Raw genomic sequence first — 18,208 nt, forward strand, 5'->3', positions numbered from 1 at the left:
TGGATGCGATGGCCTGCGGGGAGATAATGTCCGTGATGGAGTTGGCGAAGGGTCCGCGGGGTCCAGGGGGTTGGTAGATGAGGGCTCCTCGGAGGGCGGCGGTGGGGCTGGCCAGTATCTTGAAGTGAAGGTGTTCCATAAGTTCTGTGGACTCGTCAGGGAGTGTGCTCAGGCGGAGGCTGGATTTGTGGACGATGGCGATTCCTCCTCCTGGCTGGGTGGGGCGGTCCTTCCTGGAGATCTTGTATCCTTGGGGGATGGCGATGGCGATGTCCGGTCCCGAGGTGGTGTTGGTCCAGGTTTCGGTGAAGAATGCTACGTCCGGGGTGGTGTTGTCAAGTAGGTCCCAGATTTCTGTGGCGTGTTTGTGGAGGGATCGGACGTTGAGGAGGATGCATTGCAGGGTCTTCGGTTCGGTTGTGTTCTTGTGGGCGGGTTGTGCTGGATCCGTGTTCTTGGCGGTGCTGCCGGTGTGCCGGCAGCGGTGACAGCTGAAGGGTCCATGGGTGTCGGCTGGTGATGCTAGCTTGCAGTTGTTGTTGCAGCCTGGGTTGAGTGCGTGGAGTGCTGCTGGGCCGTAGCGTTGGCGGGACGGAGGTCCAGGGTTCCTGGTGCTGGTTGCGGACGGGTCGCAGACGGGCGCAGACGTGCTTGCCTTTGACGAGCCTTCGGTGCACCAGCGGCGCGCCCGCAGCCCGTGGCCGCCATTAAGTAGGGGTCGGGGAGGGCTGGACAGCTGGGAGGCGGGAGCGGGGAGGGGAGCTGGATTGGGCCGGTCGCGCTGGGGGGGGAGGGGCCGCGGGGGCAGCAGCGGCGGGGAAAGGTAAAGGGAGGAAAGAAGGGATAAAGAAAAAGGGAAAATAAGCAGAAATAAGGCACAAAAGAGCAGAGATGCAGAAAAGAGCAGAAAGGTGAAAGATAGAAAGTGTAGAAAAACGAGTGAAGGAGCAGAGGGAGAGAAAGGGAAAATGGGCAGAAATAAGGCACAACAGAGCAGAGGTGCAGAATGGTGAAAGATAGAAAGGGTAGAAAAACGAGAGAAAACGAGTGAAGGAGCAGAGGGAGAGAAAGGGAAAATGGGCAGAAATAAGGCACAAAAGAGCAGAGATGCAGAAAGGTGCAGAAAGGTGAAAGATAGAAAGATTAGAAAACCGAGTGAAGGAGCAGAGTGAGAGAAAGGAGACAGAGGTCCACTGGACCACCAGGGATGAGGCTCAGGGAAACCTGCGGGTGGAGGAGGGCCTAGATCACCAACACTCAAGAGTGCAGGGGCAGGGGCACCTCACTTAATGGTGGAGCTGCGAGGGTGGGAGAGCAATTTCACTGACAATGAGTCAGTGGTCTTGCTCCAGCAATGACAGCCAGCCTACCGACCTCCACCTGGACCCCGCCTGGACCACGGTTGCCACCAAAGACACCGCCACGACCATGAAAAGCATTCACTCAGGAGCCCCCACGGACCCCCACCCACCGCACATCTTCCACAGAGCCGCCGCCACTATAGCACCCGAGCTACGACGCACCATCAACAGCACCTTTGAAACCGTCACATTCCCCGATGACTGGAAGCCCCTCCCCAAGAAGCACTCTGCAGACCCAACGGACCTCAAAAACTACCGACCCATCTCTCTACTTCCCTTCACAGCCAAAGTCACTGAGAAGATCATCAACGTCCAGCTAACGAACTTCATGAAAGACAACTCCATCCTCGACCCTTACCAATCCGGATTCAGCAGCAACCACAGCACCGAGACCGCCCTCCTCGCCGCCACAGACGACATCCGCACTCTCCTCGACCAGGGCCACACCGCAGCCCTCATCCTACTAGATCTCTCTGCAGCCTTCGACAACGTATCCCACCGCACTCTCACCGCCAGACTCCACAACGCCAGCATACATGGAATCATTGTCAATTGGATCTGCTCCTTCCTCACCGACAGAACCCAAAGAATCAGACTCCCGCACTTCCTCTCCGAACCCACAGAGATCAACTGCAGAGTACCCCAAGGATCATCGCTCAGCCCCACGCTCCTCAACATCTACATAGTCCCCCTCACCGCCATTGTCAGACAACATGGACTCAGCATAGTATCCTTCGCTGACGACCTCAGCTCACCCTCTCTCTCACTAAGGACCCCCACATCACCAGACTACTTCCAGGAAGGAATAAAAGACACTGCATCCTGAATGAGCAGCTGCTGCCTGAAGCTCAACTTGGAGAAGACAGAAATCCTCGTCCTCTGACCCACCCCCTCAGCATGGGACAACACCTGGTGGCCCACCGCCTTCAGCAACCCCCCGCTCCCTCTGCATCATACTCGACTCCTCCCTCATCATGACCCAACAGATCAACGCCATTGCCTTCAGCCGCTTAAACACCCTCCGCATCCTTCGCAAGACCTTCAAATGGATCCACCCGAATCCAGAAAGACTGTCACCCACGCACTCATAACAAGCAGACTGGACTACGGAAATGCCCTCTATGCCGTAATCAACAAATCCCTGCTCCGCAAACTCCAAGCCATCCAGAACACCGCAGCCAGACACGTCCTCTGCATCCCACATCATGAACACATCCCCCAACACCTGTGAAACCTCCACTGGCTCCCCATCGAGAAGAGAGTAACCTTCAAGCTACTCACTCACGCCTACTAATCCCTCCACAACACTGGACCCCAATACCTCAACGAAAGAGCCTCCTTCCACGTACCCAAGAGAAACCTCCGCTCCGCCACCCTCGCCGAAACCCCGCACATCCGTAGAGCCAGTGTGGGTAGAAGAGCTTCTCCTACATCACGGCAAAGACCTGGAACGAGCCCCCGATCAACATCAGATGCTCCCCTACCTTCAGGAAGAGCCTCAAGACCTGGCTCTTCGGGCTGACTCGAAGCTGCACCCCCAGCACCTTGAGACCCTCACGGGTGAGTAGCGTGCTTCACACTTCCCTGATTGATTGATTGAAAGTTGTACTTTGGAGCTTGCTGCTGATTCTGCTCATTGCTGGGGTTCTTTATTACCAAGGCTGCCTAGTCTCGATTCCACTTATGCCACCCTACACTTTTTGTCTTTTTATCTCACTTTTGCAGGTTCTTTTCCATTACTCCTTTTTCAATATTTCTCTCTCTTGTCGGAGGCACCTGGCCTGCTCCTCCGCATGTCAGCACCAGTTACTCTCACAGATAGTGCTGCATGCTGTGGGATTTTAGTGACGCAAGGTCTGCACATAACAAGGTCAGCTCCATTCCACATATATAGTTAGGATAAACATTACCGAAGCCGCAACAAGATGATGTAAGAATTCATTAAATTACTATGGAGAAGCCTTTTGAATATAAGTCATTGATTTCTACCAATCCATTTACACACGTGTCTACGAGATGTCCATACCAGGCTGTCTGCACTCACCATCTCTGCTATGGCAGCATTGGAGTGCTTGGCTGCTGAGGAAATGAGCCCCAAGGCTTCTGTAAAGAATAAAAAGAAAAAGAAATGGATGACTAGAACTGGAGTGTTAAAAAGGGGAGAAGAGCTACAAATAAATAACATAAATTAGCATCACCTCACCCTCCCCATAGCACTTACCTTCCCCTTCCCATAGTACTCACCCAAAAAAAACACTCCATAGTACTTACTTAACATAAGCCAATTGTACTCACCACACTCTGCCCCTAGGACTCACCCAGTCCTGCTTGCAGAGCTCAGTCACCCTGCCTGTAGTCTTCCCCTATCCCTCTCACGGTACTTTCCACTTCTGCTCACAGAATTCACTCAATTTTGCCCAAAGTACTCACCGTTTACTTCATTGATTGCATTACCAGTCACATGCCAGAATTTGTAAACACTACAACTTTTGAAATATAGATGCAGACAAGGTAATACTTACATGTTCCATGTATTATCTCTGAGTACACATCTAAATATTGAAATTGTTACTGCAGCTTTACAACTCGATTTGCTAGGAACCGTTTGTGTTGAGTCTAACTGCAGAAGCCAATTTTTGATTTTGCCTGCACAGCGTTTGTGCTGTGCTTGCGAAATCTCTTGTATTTAAAAAGAAAAAAAATCTTAAAAAGGACTTGAAGCCCACCCATTACTTACCTTTAATTACCATTGGCTGGCTCCTACGTGGCTCCCAGGTCACTATACTTACCATTGGCTGGCTCCCACGTCAATCTTGTTTCCTTTGTTACTATTGGTCAGCACCTCCTCCTCACTTCCATCTTCCTCCTGGGCTAAGAGGTGAGTCTTCATCTTGCCGTCCTGCCATAGAGCAGATTTTTATTGTCCACAATGAACGAAAGAGGGACGGCCGCCCTACGGTGTGCTGCTCCCTTGTGTTTGTAAAATGTTGGAGTGCACTGCGGTTTTCCTTAGAGTGATGGAGCTGGACTTGCGGTCATCTTAAAGTGTTACACTAGCTCACACCACATCGACCTTTTTACCACCCGAAGTGTGAATCGGGTGGCTAGGCATGCAACTTTGATAACCACTGCGGCAGCATCAGTTCCCTTCGTAGCCCATCAGCTCTTTCAGTGCCTCAGTGCAAAATGTATACACTTCATCACCGCGGTCTAGATTTCATTAATCAATGTATGAAATTGATTCAGTTCGATTTCTTCCCCTGTGATATACAAGTCTGAAAGAAGTGACGTATGTCCCAGTCCCTCATGGGCCCTCGTATCCTCGCGGAGAGTGTGTTTACAGCTCCTCCTTCGGTTTTATATACATTGGCGCTAACCTACTCCATGAATGTATGCTGGCTGAAATTATAGGACACCAGCTCGTCTCTGGTGGCGGGGGTGTTGTGCTCTTTGTTTGCTATGGAAGGATGGTCACATTTTCATCCCTGAACGTAAGTGCCAGAGCTAAAGGCACTTAGCCTGATACATGAGAGCGTAGGAGAGGTGAAAGGGGTGACTTTAGAGGCAAGCATTGGCAAAGCCATTAGGTTTCGCCTGTGTGAAATCTATTGGCGTTGTCAATGTCTTTTTACATGTTACATAGAAGTTGAGCTGCTATGCAACATGGCTTGAAGTTTAAAAAAAAAAAGCGCATTGACTCAGTCAGCATTGTTCACAGCATAGCGCTTTTTTACACTTTAGGCCATGTTGCACAGCAGCTCAAAATGCTGTACAACATTTAAAAAACATTGACAAAGCCAATAGAATTTGCACTTTTGCTTCGACAATGCTTGTTATCGGTGCCTTTACTGCAGGGCCATTTATGTGCGGATTGCTGTACAGCAGACTTACAGCAGCATTTGATGTGTTGATGAATATATATTGCTTGTACGCAACAATGCAGCAGCCTTTATTTCTAACATCAGTTTTACGTGGACATCCAGGTGTTGACGAGGGTGCAGCGGCCTTACAAGTGCATTTCATTCTTGCAAAGATTTCTATGAATTTCAAGAGTACTATGACTGTATGTTTTGCTAGGAGTCGTAACTGCATCTTAGGAGTCTTCTGTAGCCGCTTATCTACTATGAGGATTGCTAGACGTGGTGCTGCAGTCATAAGTCACACAACTACTTGTACTGCCTGCCAAGTTATCGATGAAGGTTTAGTGGAACTGCCACCGCCTTGTTTATCAATCTAAATAGAAATTATCTGCAAGAATATTTAGATGTTGACAGTGGTACCGCAGCCTTACAGCTACCTTTAACATCTGCCAGGATATTTATTGCTTATGAGTAGAATTGCAGCATTTCATCTTTGAGTAATGTAAAAGATGCGCATCACCAGTGGTGTTAAGTGTGAGCTCTTCAGAGTTGCATTCTTGTATTATGGCTAAAATATTATGGCTATACTTTGGGATTTTAAGTCGGTTTTTTAAGATTTCGGACCTTAACCCTAGCCTTATATCAAAAGACTTCTTTAAAATGATGTTTATTGTTTTTTTATAATATATGTCAGTTTATACCATTGCTCTGATAACTTTTCTCTATGATTTGCTGTATGATTTTATCAGCTTTTGTATATTGCCTTGAACCATTCGCATAGCACTGACGTGCTTTTTCAAGGTGCAGGTGCTTTTGTGGCAATCAGAGATTACTTGGGAGGATCCATCAGTTACCACTGAGTCACAGCACCGCATGTATTCTTCCACTCTTACTAAATAATAAAGCTACTTCTTTTGTAGCCCTGGCACTTGATGGGCAGTTCAGTATGAACAATCAGTGTTTCCCCAGGAGGTGAGAGCTGGTTTAGAGCTCAGGCACTGTGAGGCACTAGTTATTACACTAAATATCCTCAGTGTACATCCTCAGGTTTTAATTACAGGTAGGGACGTAGAACAGTGAAAATACAACACCAGAAGGGCCTCGTGCCTATTTCTGCTGAGACGGGGCCTCAAACAGAATGACACTATCTAACCCCCAGTGGCAATGGTACCCTACAAAGAGGGGTGTGAGTGTCCTCGGCAGTCTTTGTGAACTCTTGAGCTTTCTATGGCCTATGTTTACTATAGCCAGCCAATGGAACAGACGTGCCAGACTTAGTGCTACAAAGTATTGCATTTGTTTTGATACTATGCCCTCATCCCTCGTTTTCCGGCACCCCCAAGTGCAAGGCTTGCCATCTTTCAGGTTTGGGGGCCAAAATCCTGTAATTAGTCCAAAGATCTATTCTAAGCCAAACTAACACCAACCAAAATGAACAGAAGCCCCACTTAAGTTGGATAGCGAGTTACAAGAATCATAGTATTCTCTCAAACTGGCTGCTAGGGATTTAGTTGTCAGAGTCGAAACACAGGACACAGTTCAGGGGAGGCAAGTTGAGGCACAGCTTGGTGTCAGACTCGCAGTTCAACACAGGAGGACTACTGGTGTAGGTTTGGGGTAGGACAAAGTATGTCTTCCAGGGATACCAAACCTTCCTGGGCTTGCATCTCAAAACTGACTGGATGAGATCAAGATTTGTACTTGTCAAGCACAGCCACTGCCCTAGGAGTTCTTACTGGTCTCAAAGGCTCATCGATTAGGCAGAGGGAAACCTGGATGTAGGGTTGAAGCTGAGCAGTGACTTTAAATGATATCACCTTTGGGAGTGTCAATGCCTGACATACAATTCAAATGATTCCAGAATAATGGCATCTGCTTGCAGCTGAGGGGCCACAACCCAAAAGACTAAGGTAATGAGGAAGAACCTCTGTGTCCCACGTGGCTAGAGTTAGACAGATATGTGTTCCCACAATGTCAAGTGTGACAGAGGGGGAGTCAAGGACAATGCAGGCTCTTCACATTCCTAACCATTCATACCCACTGAGAGGACCTACACATTGGTGCCAGGGGTACATCCGGCAGTTTGTCATTTGCATTGGCGCTTCTGAGGGCATTATACATTTAGCATCCTAGTCTGTGTTGCCAGAATGCAGTGACTAGGTTGCATTTGGGAGCCCATACTTATGGTCCAAAGACTGTGAGATTGCCAGCTCAGAGAATGGCTTCCTCATATCTCCTTAGCCTTCTTGTAGACCAAGATCTGAAGAGACTGACTGCGATTCAGTGGAGTGGATTTTGCCACCACCAGAGCACAAATGCCATCATAGAGCTCCTCCAGTGCCGGCCGCTCCCCACTCAACTCCTGGGCAGCACCGGGGGCCCGCCATCATGGTCACGATCCCTGCGGCACTGGGACCTCGTAGTTCGCTGTGCTGTCTAAAATATGGAATACCTCCCTGTCTACAGGCATCTTTCCAGATCTATGGAAGCATGCAATGCTCCTCCCTCTTAAGAAGAAATCTAATGTAGATTCTGGCGAACTCAATAACTATAGACCGATTTCTTTATAACCGGCACCAGCTAAGATGATTGAAAAAATAGTGCAGAACCAACTGGCCAACTTTATCGAGAGCCACAATAGCTTGCACGATACACAATCTGGGTTCCGTGCGGGGTTCAGCACGGAAACCGCGCTAATTGAGGTGCGGACTCAGTCAGGCTGGGGCTGGATTCAGGAGCATCGGTCATGCTGGTGCTCCTGGATCTATCTGCAGCATTTGATACGGTTGACCACTCCATCCTGAGCCAGCACCTCCAGGACGTGGGGATCGAGGGCACAGTTTTGCAGTGGTTTAAATCTTTTCTTCATAAGCACATGCAGAGAGTGGTACTCCAACCACATCAATCCAATCGCAAGGTCCTTTGGTATGGGGTCCCTCAGGGTTCGGCCCTGAGTCCACTGCTTTTCAACATTTATTTGGCCCCTTTATTTTCACTGATTGCCAACTGGGGGGGTGAAGGCGATTTCCTACGTCGATGATACCCAGTTGGTATTTCCTTTTAAAGATTTGTCGAGTGCCTCTTTTAAGAATTTCAAAAGCTGCTTAAAAGATATAGCACAATGGATGAACAACAACAAATGCAAGCTGAATGCAGACAAAACTGAGGTGCTGCTCTTCGGTAACAGCCAACCCCCCGAAGCAGACCTTTGGTGGCCTAAGGAAATGGGCTGCCCCCCCCCCCCGCTCCCGCAGGCTGCGCAAAAAACCTGGGTGTAAAGTGGCAGACCGACCTATCATTCTTGGCCCAAATTCAACAAGTGACAGGTGCATGCTTTGGCAGTCTAAGAAACCTGCGTAAAATTTTACATCTTCTGCCAGAAAAATGACGCCGGTCTGTGATCCATGCCACAGTAACCTCCCGTCTGGATTACGCAAATGTCCTGTATTTTGACCTCCCTGCGTACCAGATAAAGAAAATGCAGATGGTCCAGAATGGGGCTGCAAGATTGATTAAACATGTCCCATTCATGCAGCATATCTCTCCGCATCTCAAGGAACTGCATTGGCTGCCTGTCACTTATAAAATAAAATTTAAGGCCCTAACCCTAGCCTTCCCGGCACTCCAGGGATTCTGCCCCTTCTAATTGAAGCAGAGGCTTGGCGCATATAAGCAGCCTCGCTCTCTCCATTCAGGGTCCCAGAACCTGCTATGCACTCCACGAGTTAGGAAAGCTTGGCTAGGGGGCAGATCCTTTTCGTTCAGGGCTGCTATGCTTTGGAACGCCTTGCCAAACGATTTGCAAAAAATCACCTCTGAAACCATTTTTAGGAGGGAAAGCAAAACCTGGCTTTTTAACCAGGAGTAATCCCCTGGACTCTGTTTAAAGCAGGCTGCCTTGCACACCACCAGTTGCTACAGCGCCGGGACACCTCTTACTTGGTAGCTGTTCGCGCTCTACAAATAACAGTATTATTATTATTATTATTCGCTGTCCCGGGAGTCACCAGCCCCGCCCAGCATTCACGGTCGAGGCTCCGGGCCCAGCCAGCCATCCAGCTCGGCTCCAGAAGTGACCAGGGGCCCCGCACCACAACCGGCACTGGCCCTCCAGCACCCAAGGCCAGCCCCACCATCACAAGTTGTCCGGGCTGGTCTGTGCCCCTCTAGCAAGTAGAGACCTGAAGGGTCGGTGCAGAGCTCATCGCTCATGAGTCCGTCATCTTCGGCTGGTAATCCACGCTCCCCTATAAATATGTATCTATGTGTATATATGTATGTATGTGTATATGTATGTATGTGTATATGTATGTATATGTATGTATGTGGATATATATATGTATCTATCCCTCCCCTATCCTTCTCAATCCAAATACTGACTAATATCCACCACTCAAATATACATATTTCACTATACTAATTCAACACTAATCCTTTACGGGTTACGGAGTAGCATGCTACTCGCCGAAAAAGTGCTTTGACACCCCATCAAGGGTAGTGAGTGCTATATAAATGCAATAACAACACAGTACAATACAATACAATACAATACAATAGTCTGATGGGGGTGGTGTTGGGGTAACCTCAATTCATAGGGCTTTGGTATATTCTGCTACAATATGTCTTAGTAGTTTATGGTGCCGTTCTCTGGGTCAGGATGACTTTCCTGATCCATGGCAGAATCACTCATCTCTGAGAGTCCAGCTGGAGTGATCATGAGTGAGTTTTGGATCAGCTTCTGTATTGGAGCCAGCACTGTAAGTACAGACATGGAGGATGTAATTTCTGTCTGGTCCTCGGGCCCTTGGATTGAAGCAGAGTTGGTAAGAGATACATAGGGAAGATGATGCTGAACCAAGTTGCTATGAGGTGCACCAGCATGTGGGGTGGTAGTGGAGTTTCAGAATTGGTACATTCAAAACAAAAAAAGACCAAGCTGTGAACAGAGGATCAAATGGATGCAAAGTAGTGGGCCTCAGAGGAGCAAATTATGATCCATTTGCTCACGGTCCTTTGGATCAAACACATCAGACCTGCCTTCTATGGAGTCCACCATCCCAGAGAGCATCCCTGGGAGGATGGGCGGTCAGGGGGAAATCCAAAGGATACTTACTGCCTTTACTGATCGAGATGCCTGATAGGCCTGAGTTTGTACCAAGAATACTCCTGCTCCTACAAGCTATAGATTGGCAGTTTAAGTGGAGGGGTAAGGACTGCTTGCCACTGCGTTCTGTGTGTCTACGGTGCCGTGGAAACTTCCTGACCAAACCGCTGCAGCTGGAGGCCTTGAAGTGGGTTTCAGAGGGACAGATTCCTCCTGGAACCTCTTCTTCTGCTAATGCCTTCTGCGCTCTAGTGGAGAGAGCAGATGGGACAAGTGGTATGCCAAAGAATGTGGGGGGCAGTGATGAGTTTGGGCTATACCTATCCCGTAGGAAACTGGTGCAGACTCATTCTGACCACACATAGTGTACAGACCAGCACAAGACTATTGCCTACAGTGTGAGTGTCGGTGTCTGAATTCTCTGTAAGTGAAAGAATTTCACTTACAGATAATTCAGACACCGTCTTTTTGTACGCGTCATAAAATTGGGTGTTGCATATGACATGTCGGTGGGTCATTGGATTTACCTATGCATAGTTTGGGATTGTGAACCCAGAGGGGCTTGCTGCATTAGCGGGAAAGAGCGGAGAACTGGTCTACTTCTCACTGTCATCCGTTGCCTGGTAGTAGTTTATTTCTTCTGCCCCATCTTCAGCTTCGGCTTGACCTTCCCTGCTGCATGGTCATGAGAAGAATGTAGAGGTGGACCCTGGCCAAGAAGACAAATATCTCCACAAGGCCTATTTGTCAGAAGTATTGAACTGTTGTTTTCAATTTGTGTCCTCCAGCATGAATGGACCACTGTTCTACCAACTACATCACTTTTCAGGACTTAAATATCTGCTAAATATTGCATGTAAGGGCTTGCTCCTGTGACAATGGAAAGAACCAGAGAAAGCTGCCAGGTCATGTTTCATTGTCAGACAGTACCCTTTGGCTAGACAACAGGGCGAGATATCCTAGGCCCTTCAGGTGCAACTGACGTTAGCCAATTTTTTGGTGCAATCCTTTGTGGTTTTAAAAGATATTTCAGTGGAAGTGAGTTGACAAGATGTTGAGTTCAGCCTGAAGAAGTTACATTCTGCTCTTAATTTGGTGATGTGAGCAGGAAACTGCCCTGCCTATTCATCTCAATCACTGTTAAAGGACTTCCAGGGACTATTAGAGGTTCTCTGAGGTGGAGAACGACTGTCCTGACCTAGAAAATATCTTTTTTTTTTTTTTTTCAAAAATCACTGGGGGTAGATTCTGTTTAGGTAATCAGAGGCAGGAATCTGGTTCAATATTATTAAATGTACAAAGCCTCTGACACCATAGATTACACAGGTTATTTTTTGTTCAAGTCCTATTTATTGACTATGAACGCTATTTGTCTTAGCACATTATTTTAGGGTTCAAACAGGTACACATGGGGTGTGAACAACTCAGCTTAGAGTATCTCCTTATGACATAAAGTGCATTCACTATTTACAACAACATGTAAAAAACACAATTGCAAAATTACAATGACAGAAACGGTCCACAAAAAAGAAAAGTGAGTTAATGTGACAGCAAAATCTTATTTACAAATGGTATTTCAAGGTCCTACCATACATCTAAGAGAGATTATGTTATTGTCCCTGGGGAATATTATCAATTTGTCCCTCCAAGGTAAAAGTAAGTTGTCCTGTAGCTTGCCAGGGACAGTCATGTATTCAAAGTTATAAGATGCCTGATTGTGAGATACGTCTCTCACTATATGTCCCAAGTATTTAATTGGATCATATGGCTTGTGTCTCTCCTGGCACTTAAGTTGAGCCTACGCGTTTCGACCTGGATAGAAATCTTGACAGGATAGGAAATTTAAGGCAGGTCTTCATCAGGGCTCACAGTAGGTGTTGGGGATCATCATGTCACACCTGGGGGAGATTTATAAGGGGCATGTTTTGGTGAAAATATCTCAGCCAACAAAGCATTCATTAGCCATGGCAACAAGATAAGAGAAACTCCAAGTTGAAGTGTTTTTGGAATTGGTCTCATAGCCAACAGTGGTCTCAGGCTGACTCTGGAACAGGGCCTAAACTTGCACCTCATTGATGGAAAATATAATGACATGTTTACATCAAACCGCAACCGGATCCGACAGACCTAGTCAAATGTCTCCTTATCTTATCCAAAGAACTAATGCTAACCGCATGGCCCATCATCTCCCCAGAAGGAACCTCTGCCACAATGGCATCCGGACACTGGGGGGTCCTATTGGACCCTTGCCCCACCGCGCCTACTCCAGAGGGCTGCAACTCATCATCGCCATGCTTACACCCATTATGAATGCCTCCACCTCTTCAGAGACCTTCAAAGAGGCTTGGAAACAAGCAACTATGCTCCCTTTACTGAAGAAACCCTCTGCGGACCCATCAATGCACACCAAGTACAGACAGATCTCCCTGCTACCATTTCCAGCCAAAGATCTTACAGAAAATCTTGAACAGACTCCTCACTGAATACCTCAATGACCACCAGCTCCTCTTTAACAGACTCAACCATAGTACAGAAACTGCCCTTATCGCCTCCACAGATGACATCCGCAACACTTTGGATGGAGGAGACACAGCGGTCCTCATCCACCTGGACCTCTCCTCAGCATTTGAAACAGTCTCCCACCCCATCCTCATCCAATGCCTACATGACACTGGAATCCAAGGACACGGACTCTGATGGAAAGACCCAGTCAGTCAACCTGGAACTGTACACCTGGGACACCCACAACCTCATCTGCGGAGTTACGCAATAGCCCTCCCTGAGCCTGACCCTCTTCAATGAATACATGATCCTTCTAGCCAACATCATCCGCTCTCCCAACATCAAAGTTCTCTCCTATGCTGACGACATACAGCTCATTTTCGCCCTCACAGACAAGTATTCCCGTACCCAGTTCAAGTTCGATGCCTACATGAATGAAATTGCCAATTGGATTAAGACCAACTGTATAAAGCTAAACATTGACAAGACCAAAATTATGATCTTCTGGAACAGCACATCACCGTAGAACTCCACCTGGTGGCCAGCAGAGCTATGACAGACACCCACCCCCACTAACCACACCAAGAACCTTGGGATCATAATCAATGGTAAATTCGACATGACCGCCTAAGTCAATGCCATCACCGCCTTATGCTTCCATACCCTGAGTAAGTCTTTCAAATGGCTCCCAATCAGCACCCGGAAAACTGTTGCTTACACCCTGGCCACAAGCAAGCCGAGCTATGGGAGCACCCTCTATGCCGGGATCAACAAAAATCTCTCCATAAGGCTGCAGACCATTCAGAACTTGCCGGCCAGAATCACCCTTACCCTCCCATGCTGCACTCACATTACACCACACCTGAAGGAGCTTCTCTGGCTTCCAGTTCACAAATGAGCACAATTCAAACCCCTCACCCACACTTTCAAGGCACTAGATAACACTGGCCTGGCATACTTCAACAATAGCATCTGGTTTCACAACCCTTCCAGCCACCTCCGGTCGTCTGGACTCCTTCTTGCAGACTTCTCTTGCATACGGAAAACCAAATCTGGCAGTCAAGCCTTCTCCTGCATTGCTCCTAAAGTGTGGAATGGCTTGCTGCTACATCTAAGAGCCTTCTCCTCACTTCTTGAATTCCGCAAGAAGCTGAAGACCTGGCTTTTTGAGTAGTGCCACTAGGCTCTAGTTATGGCTGGACTTAAACCTACTCAGTGCCAGGATACCCACCTGTTGTGCTCGAGCGCTCTACCAATCTCTATTACAGAATCAAGGATTTCAAACTGGACTGTTTCTTTTTGGGAAGGGCAATAATGATTTGCATTTACATAAGATTGGTCGCTGTAATAGCACAACGAGCAAATAAGAATAGAATGTACCAAGAGTATTTACCAGGTACTTAGATTAACTCAAGCATTCCATCTGTCTTAGTTTGTTTTTATTTCTCCAGATGGAGGGGAGAGCATCCCTTAATGAGCAAGTACTAGGACAAGAAAGGGAAATTTAGAGCCATCAAGATTTCTGGTAAGTAATCTGAGAATGAAATCTAGACATGTCATCATACCTTCAAAAACCAGCTCTGTTTATTCCCACTCACATTAACATAGAGGAACGTTCCACTCCCTGCCCAGATCAAGGTTTCATCAAGACTCTGGAAGCAAACAAAAAGCCTTTGTGGCAAGGGTTGCCCACAAATGTCCTAGCAGCTAACATGGCATGAATATCTGTATGTAGGTCACAAATCTTACTTTCGGTGTCTGCTCGATCCTGTGACTGTGGAGGTAGTTTATTCAGATATTCCTTCAGAAGAAGCTCGTATCGGGGTATTCGTTGCACTGGTTCCAACATGTGGTGGCCCAAGCTCAGACTGGCAGACACCTCCCTCTTCTGCATGGAGGAAAGAAGAACAGATCAGAAGTTTGTCATGGCAGATGTCTCCTGCAGTGCAGAGCAGATCATTCATGTGACATGACAGTACAACATAAGGAATATTCTGGTTTCACCTTCTGGCCACAGCGCCGGCTCCTCCTGGGATTCGTAAGCCACCAGCTAGATATAAGATCATGTCTCCAATATCTCCTACTTCCATATTTTTGTTCTCTCCCTCCATCTATGTCTCATTTTCCCTTTTTCTCATTCCATCTCATTTTCCCATCGTACTCTCGCCTCTCCAATTTAGTTCCTTGCTGCCCCGTATATCTTTCCTGTTTCCAACTAGGTCTCTCATGCCCCCGTATTCTTCCTCTTGCACCCTCGTCCCTCTCCCTGTCCTGTCCAACATTCCACCTCTTCTATTCCATCCATATCCTTGTCTTCGGTTCTCCTCTCCTCTTTCTTCCTCCTTTCTCCCCTCCTGTTTTATTGTCTTTCTCCTGTTCCCACATCCCTGCTCTCCGGTCCCCAATCCCTCTCTTGTTTCATCCTTACCTCTCACGCCCCCTCATTCCCTCTCTTCTAAGCCTCGTTCCTTCCTTCTTGTCCCCTCGTTCTTTTCCACTGTCCCATTTCTTTCCTTCTGTTCCCTCTGTCAGGTGGAAAGTCCACTTGGGACAGTCGCTGTGGCCCCCCGTGTCACTGTGTGCTTTCTGGGCTTCTCTGTGGTTCTGCTCTTGGATCTTGAGGCTCCTGGTACATCTGGTTTATGTTGCTCCACAGCAGAATCCTGAGGTCTGCTGAAGCTGGACTGTGCCCACCTGTACCCACGTCTGTAGTGGAGGGCGGCGGTGCCCACTCGCTCAGCTGTAGTGAGGCAATGTTTGGTGGCAGCTTGTTCGGTATTGAAACGCACAAGCATTACGCATGCACTGCTGGGGGTTAGGTAAAAGGGGTCCTTCTGTACCCCAGACTGGGCGCTGTGTTGCCATACAATACATGTTGTATGTACTAAGGGACCAAGAGCAGGTGAATGGAGTCCTAATCAAAGACAAATCACATGTAGCCCAAGGTTGCTTCCTGCATTAAGGCCGTCGCCCACCGTCTGATTTCTGGTCGATAATAAACACTGAGCCCTGAGATCTGCCTAGCAACAGCACATGTCGGAAGGCTGATTGGCTGCCTGCCCAGCACTTGTCCCTGGTCTTGTCCCCACTTCTGACCTCTGCCGTATGGTTCACACCCTCGTGACCATCTGCTGCCCCTCCACCCCACTGTGTAGGAGCGTGCACACATTCCTGTGGAAGTGATCCCTGTACAGACAGACCTTAAAGGGCGCTTACATTCTGATAAGGTTTAGATTCCCCATCAGTCCCCGAGTTAGGAGAAGCGCTGATGCTCTGATGGCAAAACTTCACATTGACTTGGAAGTGAAACTGGGCCGCACCAGCAATGAGAAGGATAATGTCCCTGGACCGGACGCCCAAGCACCCCGGTTACACCCTCGCTCTCTCCAATCCTAGGACAGCGCTTAGGAGCACAGAGGAGCTGTGCTGCTGTCCCCTGCTTTGAAGAAAAGATTACCTGCCGGAGCGTAGAGGCAGGGACCTGACCTTAGGACAAGTGCAAAGCCCAGCTGATGTAAGATGGAGGATAACCTTAGTAGAACCTGTGCAGGAGGCGTGTAGTCCTACCATCCTGCTGCCCTGGACCACATCAGGCGGTTAGTGTCATCACCTCCGTCACAACAATGTTTAAAGACATGCAAGAGACAGGAAAGGATAGTGTCTGATAGTGACCCTGCCCTAGGACCTGGGAACCTGGTCGTGAGCCTCTGACCGCACAGTGGGTGGAGAATGTAGTCTCAAACCTACTTCCAACACATAATGCTGGTCAGCCCCCTTTAGTCTATGAAGAAGCTAGAGCACACAGCACTGTGACTCCTGTCTACACCTTTCTTCCATTTATTCAAGCACGTGGGCTGAAACTTGAAGCATAGAGGATGTGTCTCATGGGACAGCAAGGTAGGTGGCAGGAGGCAGCGGGGTGCTCCATCAGATGTTGCAACAGAAGAGGTACATTATTTTCGAAGAAAGGTCCCTTTCATTTCCTAATTACCTCAATGTCCATGATTATATCCTGGAAAGGCTGACACTTCTCCTTCCACAAAGTGATGAGTTCCATGGCCTTGTCGAAGTTTTTGATATACTCTGTGTACATCTTGAGAAAAGGTGCCATCTTCTGTATGATGTCACCGATCCTTGGGTTGGAAACCCTGGAATCAGAGATGAAGGAAGAGTCCACCATGAAGGGAAAAATTAGTATGACATGTGGCACACAACATACTGCTTTTTTTTGGTTTTTTTGAAAGTATATTTTTATTGCAGAATTTAGGAACAAACATCGAGAGAAGCAACCATTAGTACCCCCGCTACACAAGGCACCACATGTTTTCTGGCATTTACACAGCCCATCAGCCCACATCCCGGAGGCCGGGCGGCGCAAGGTCAATGTCCAACAAGGTTCCTAGTATGTTGCATAGGGGTGATTGGTTACAAACATAATCCTGTTTCCGCATTTTAAATCCACACAGCTACAACTACCCCCCCCCCCCCAAATATCCCCTAGAGGGTCGTGCTTACCACACTGATCACACCGAAGCTTACTGAGTGCACCAAGCCTGGTGCCGCCTTTGTATCAGTGAGAGGACTCACCCGTGTCATACTCAGGACGTCTACCTCCTATCTCCGACATGGCAGTCTACGAACACCACTACTCCCTCCCTCCCCTGGCTACTGCTGATGTGGGTGGTGGTGATGTGTGTCGGACAGATGGGTGTGTCAGCATCAATGGTTAAATGTTCGTGTGTCTAGTCTCTAGGAACTCGGTTTCCGAGGATCCCTCTTCTGTATCGTCCGTCAAGTAATCACACATAGCCTGCACAATCGTCTCCCAGGCTCTAGCCGCCTCTATGCCCTTCTCATTCCCCAATCTGGTGGCCTGCCGCATCCTCAATACACTCTCGCACCTCGACCACTTCAACAGCTCAGTCGTCCACCTCCCCAGCACAGGCCCTTCCCTAGTTTTCCAGCACCACGTGATCTCCCTCTGTGCTAACATAAGCCCCAGATCAATGAACTTGCTCGTGACTTTCGTTTTCGCTGTGTGAGGGAACCACAGTAAAAGGCACGCCGCCATATCAAATTCCACCTCCCTATCCGTGACCGCATTCAGAAGGGCGCCCACCTCGGGCCAATACGTATTCAATTTCGGGCAACCCCACATCATGTGGTCCAGTTCAGCCTCCGGTGCCGAGCACCGCGGGCATGCCGCGTCCTGCACCTGGAAGTGCCGGCGGAGCTTCCCCGGGGTCAGGTATGCTCTATGTATAAGGAAGAAATGTACTTGTTGGAACCTAGCATTCCTGCTGCCCTTCCACGTTCGTTTCAAGATGTGGCCCCATTCAGTGTCCGGAATAGGCTTGCCTACACTGGTCTCCCAACTGGCT

General features: G+C 48.3%; 1 protein-coding gene across 1 annotated transcript in view; it reads right to left on the minus strand.

The window, feature by feature from the left end:
* The window catches only part of FGD2 (FYVE, RhoGEF and PH domain containing 2), a 293,541-nt gene that overhangs the window by 159,645 nt on the left and 115,688 nt on the right, over positions 1-18,208 (minus strand). Inside the window, exons 5-7 of the mRNA XM_078644352.1 lie at positions 16,819-16,975; positions 14,577-14,715; positions 3,406-3,464 (exon numbers count right to left, since the gene is read on the minus strand). Of these exons, the coding sequence (XP_078500478.1) occupies positions 3,406-3,464; positions 14,577-14,715; positions 16,819-16,975 (355 nt within the window). The remainder of the gene's footprint in view (positions 1-3,405; positions 3,465-14,576; positions 14,716-16,818; positions 16,976-18,208) is intronic.

This window comes from Lissotriton helveticus, chromosome 5_1 (assembly GCF_964261635.1).
Source record: "Lissotriton helveticus chromosome 5_1, aLisHel1.1, whole genome shotgun sequence".
In the NCBI taxonomy this organism is placed as follows: domain Eukaryota; kingdom Metazoa; phylum Chordata; class Amphibia; order Caudata; family Salamandridae; genus Lissotriton; species Lissotriton helveticus.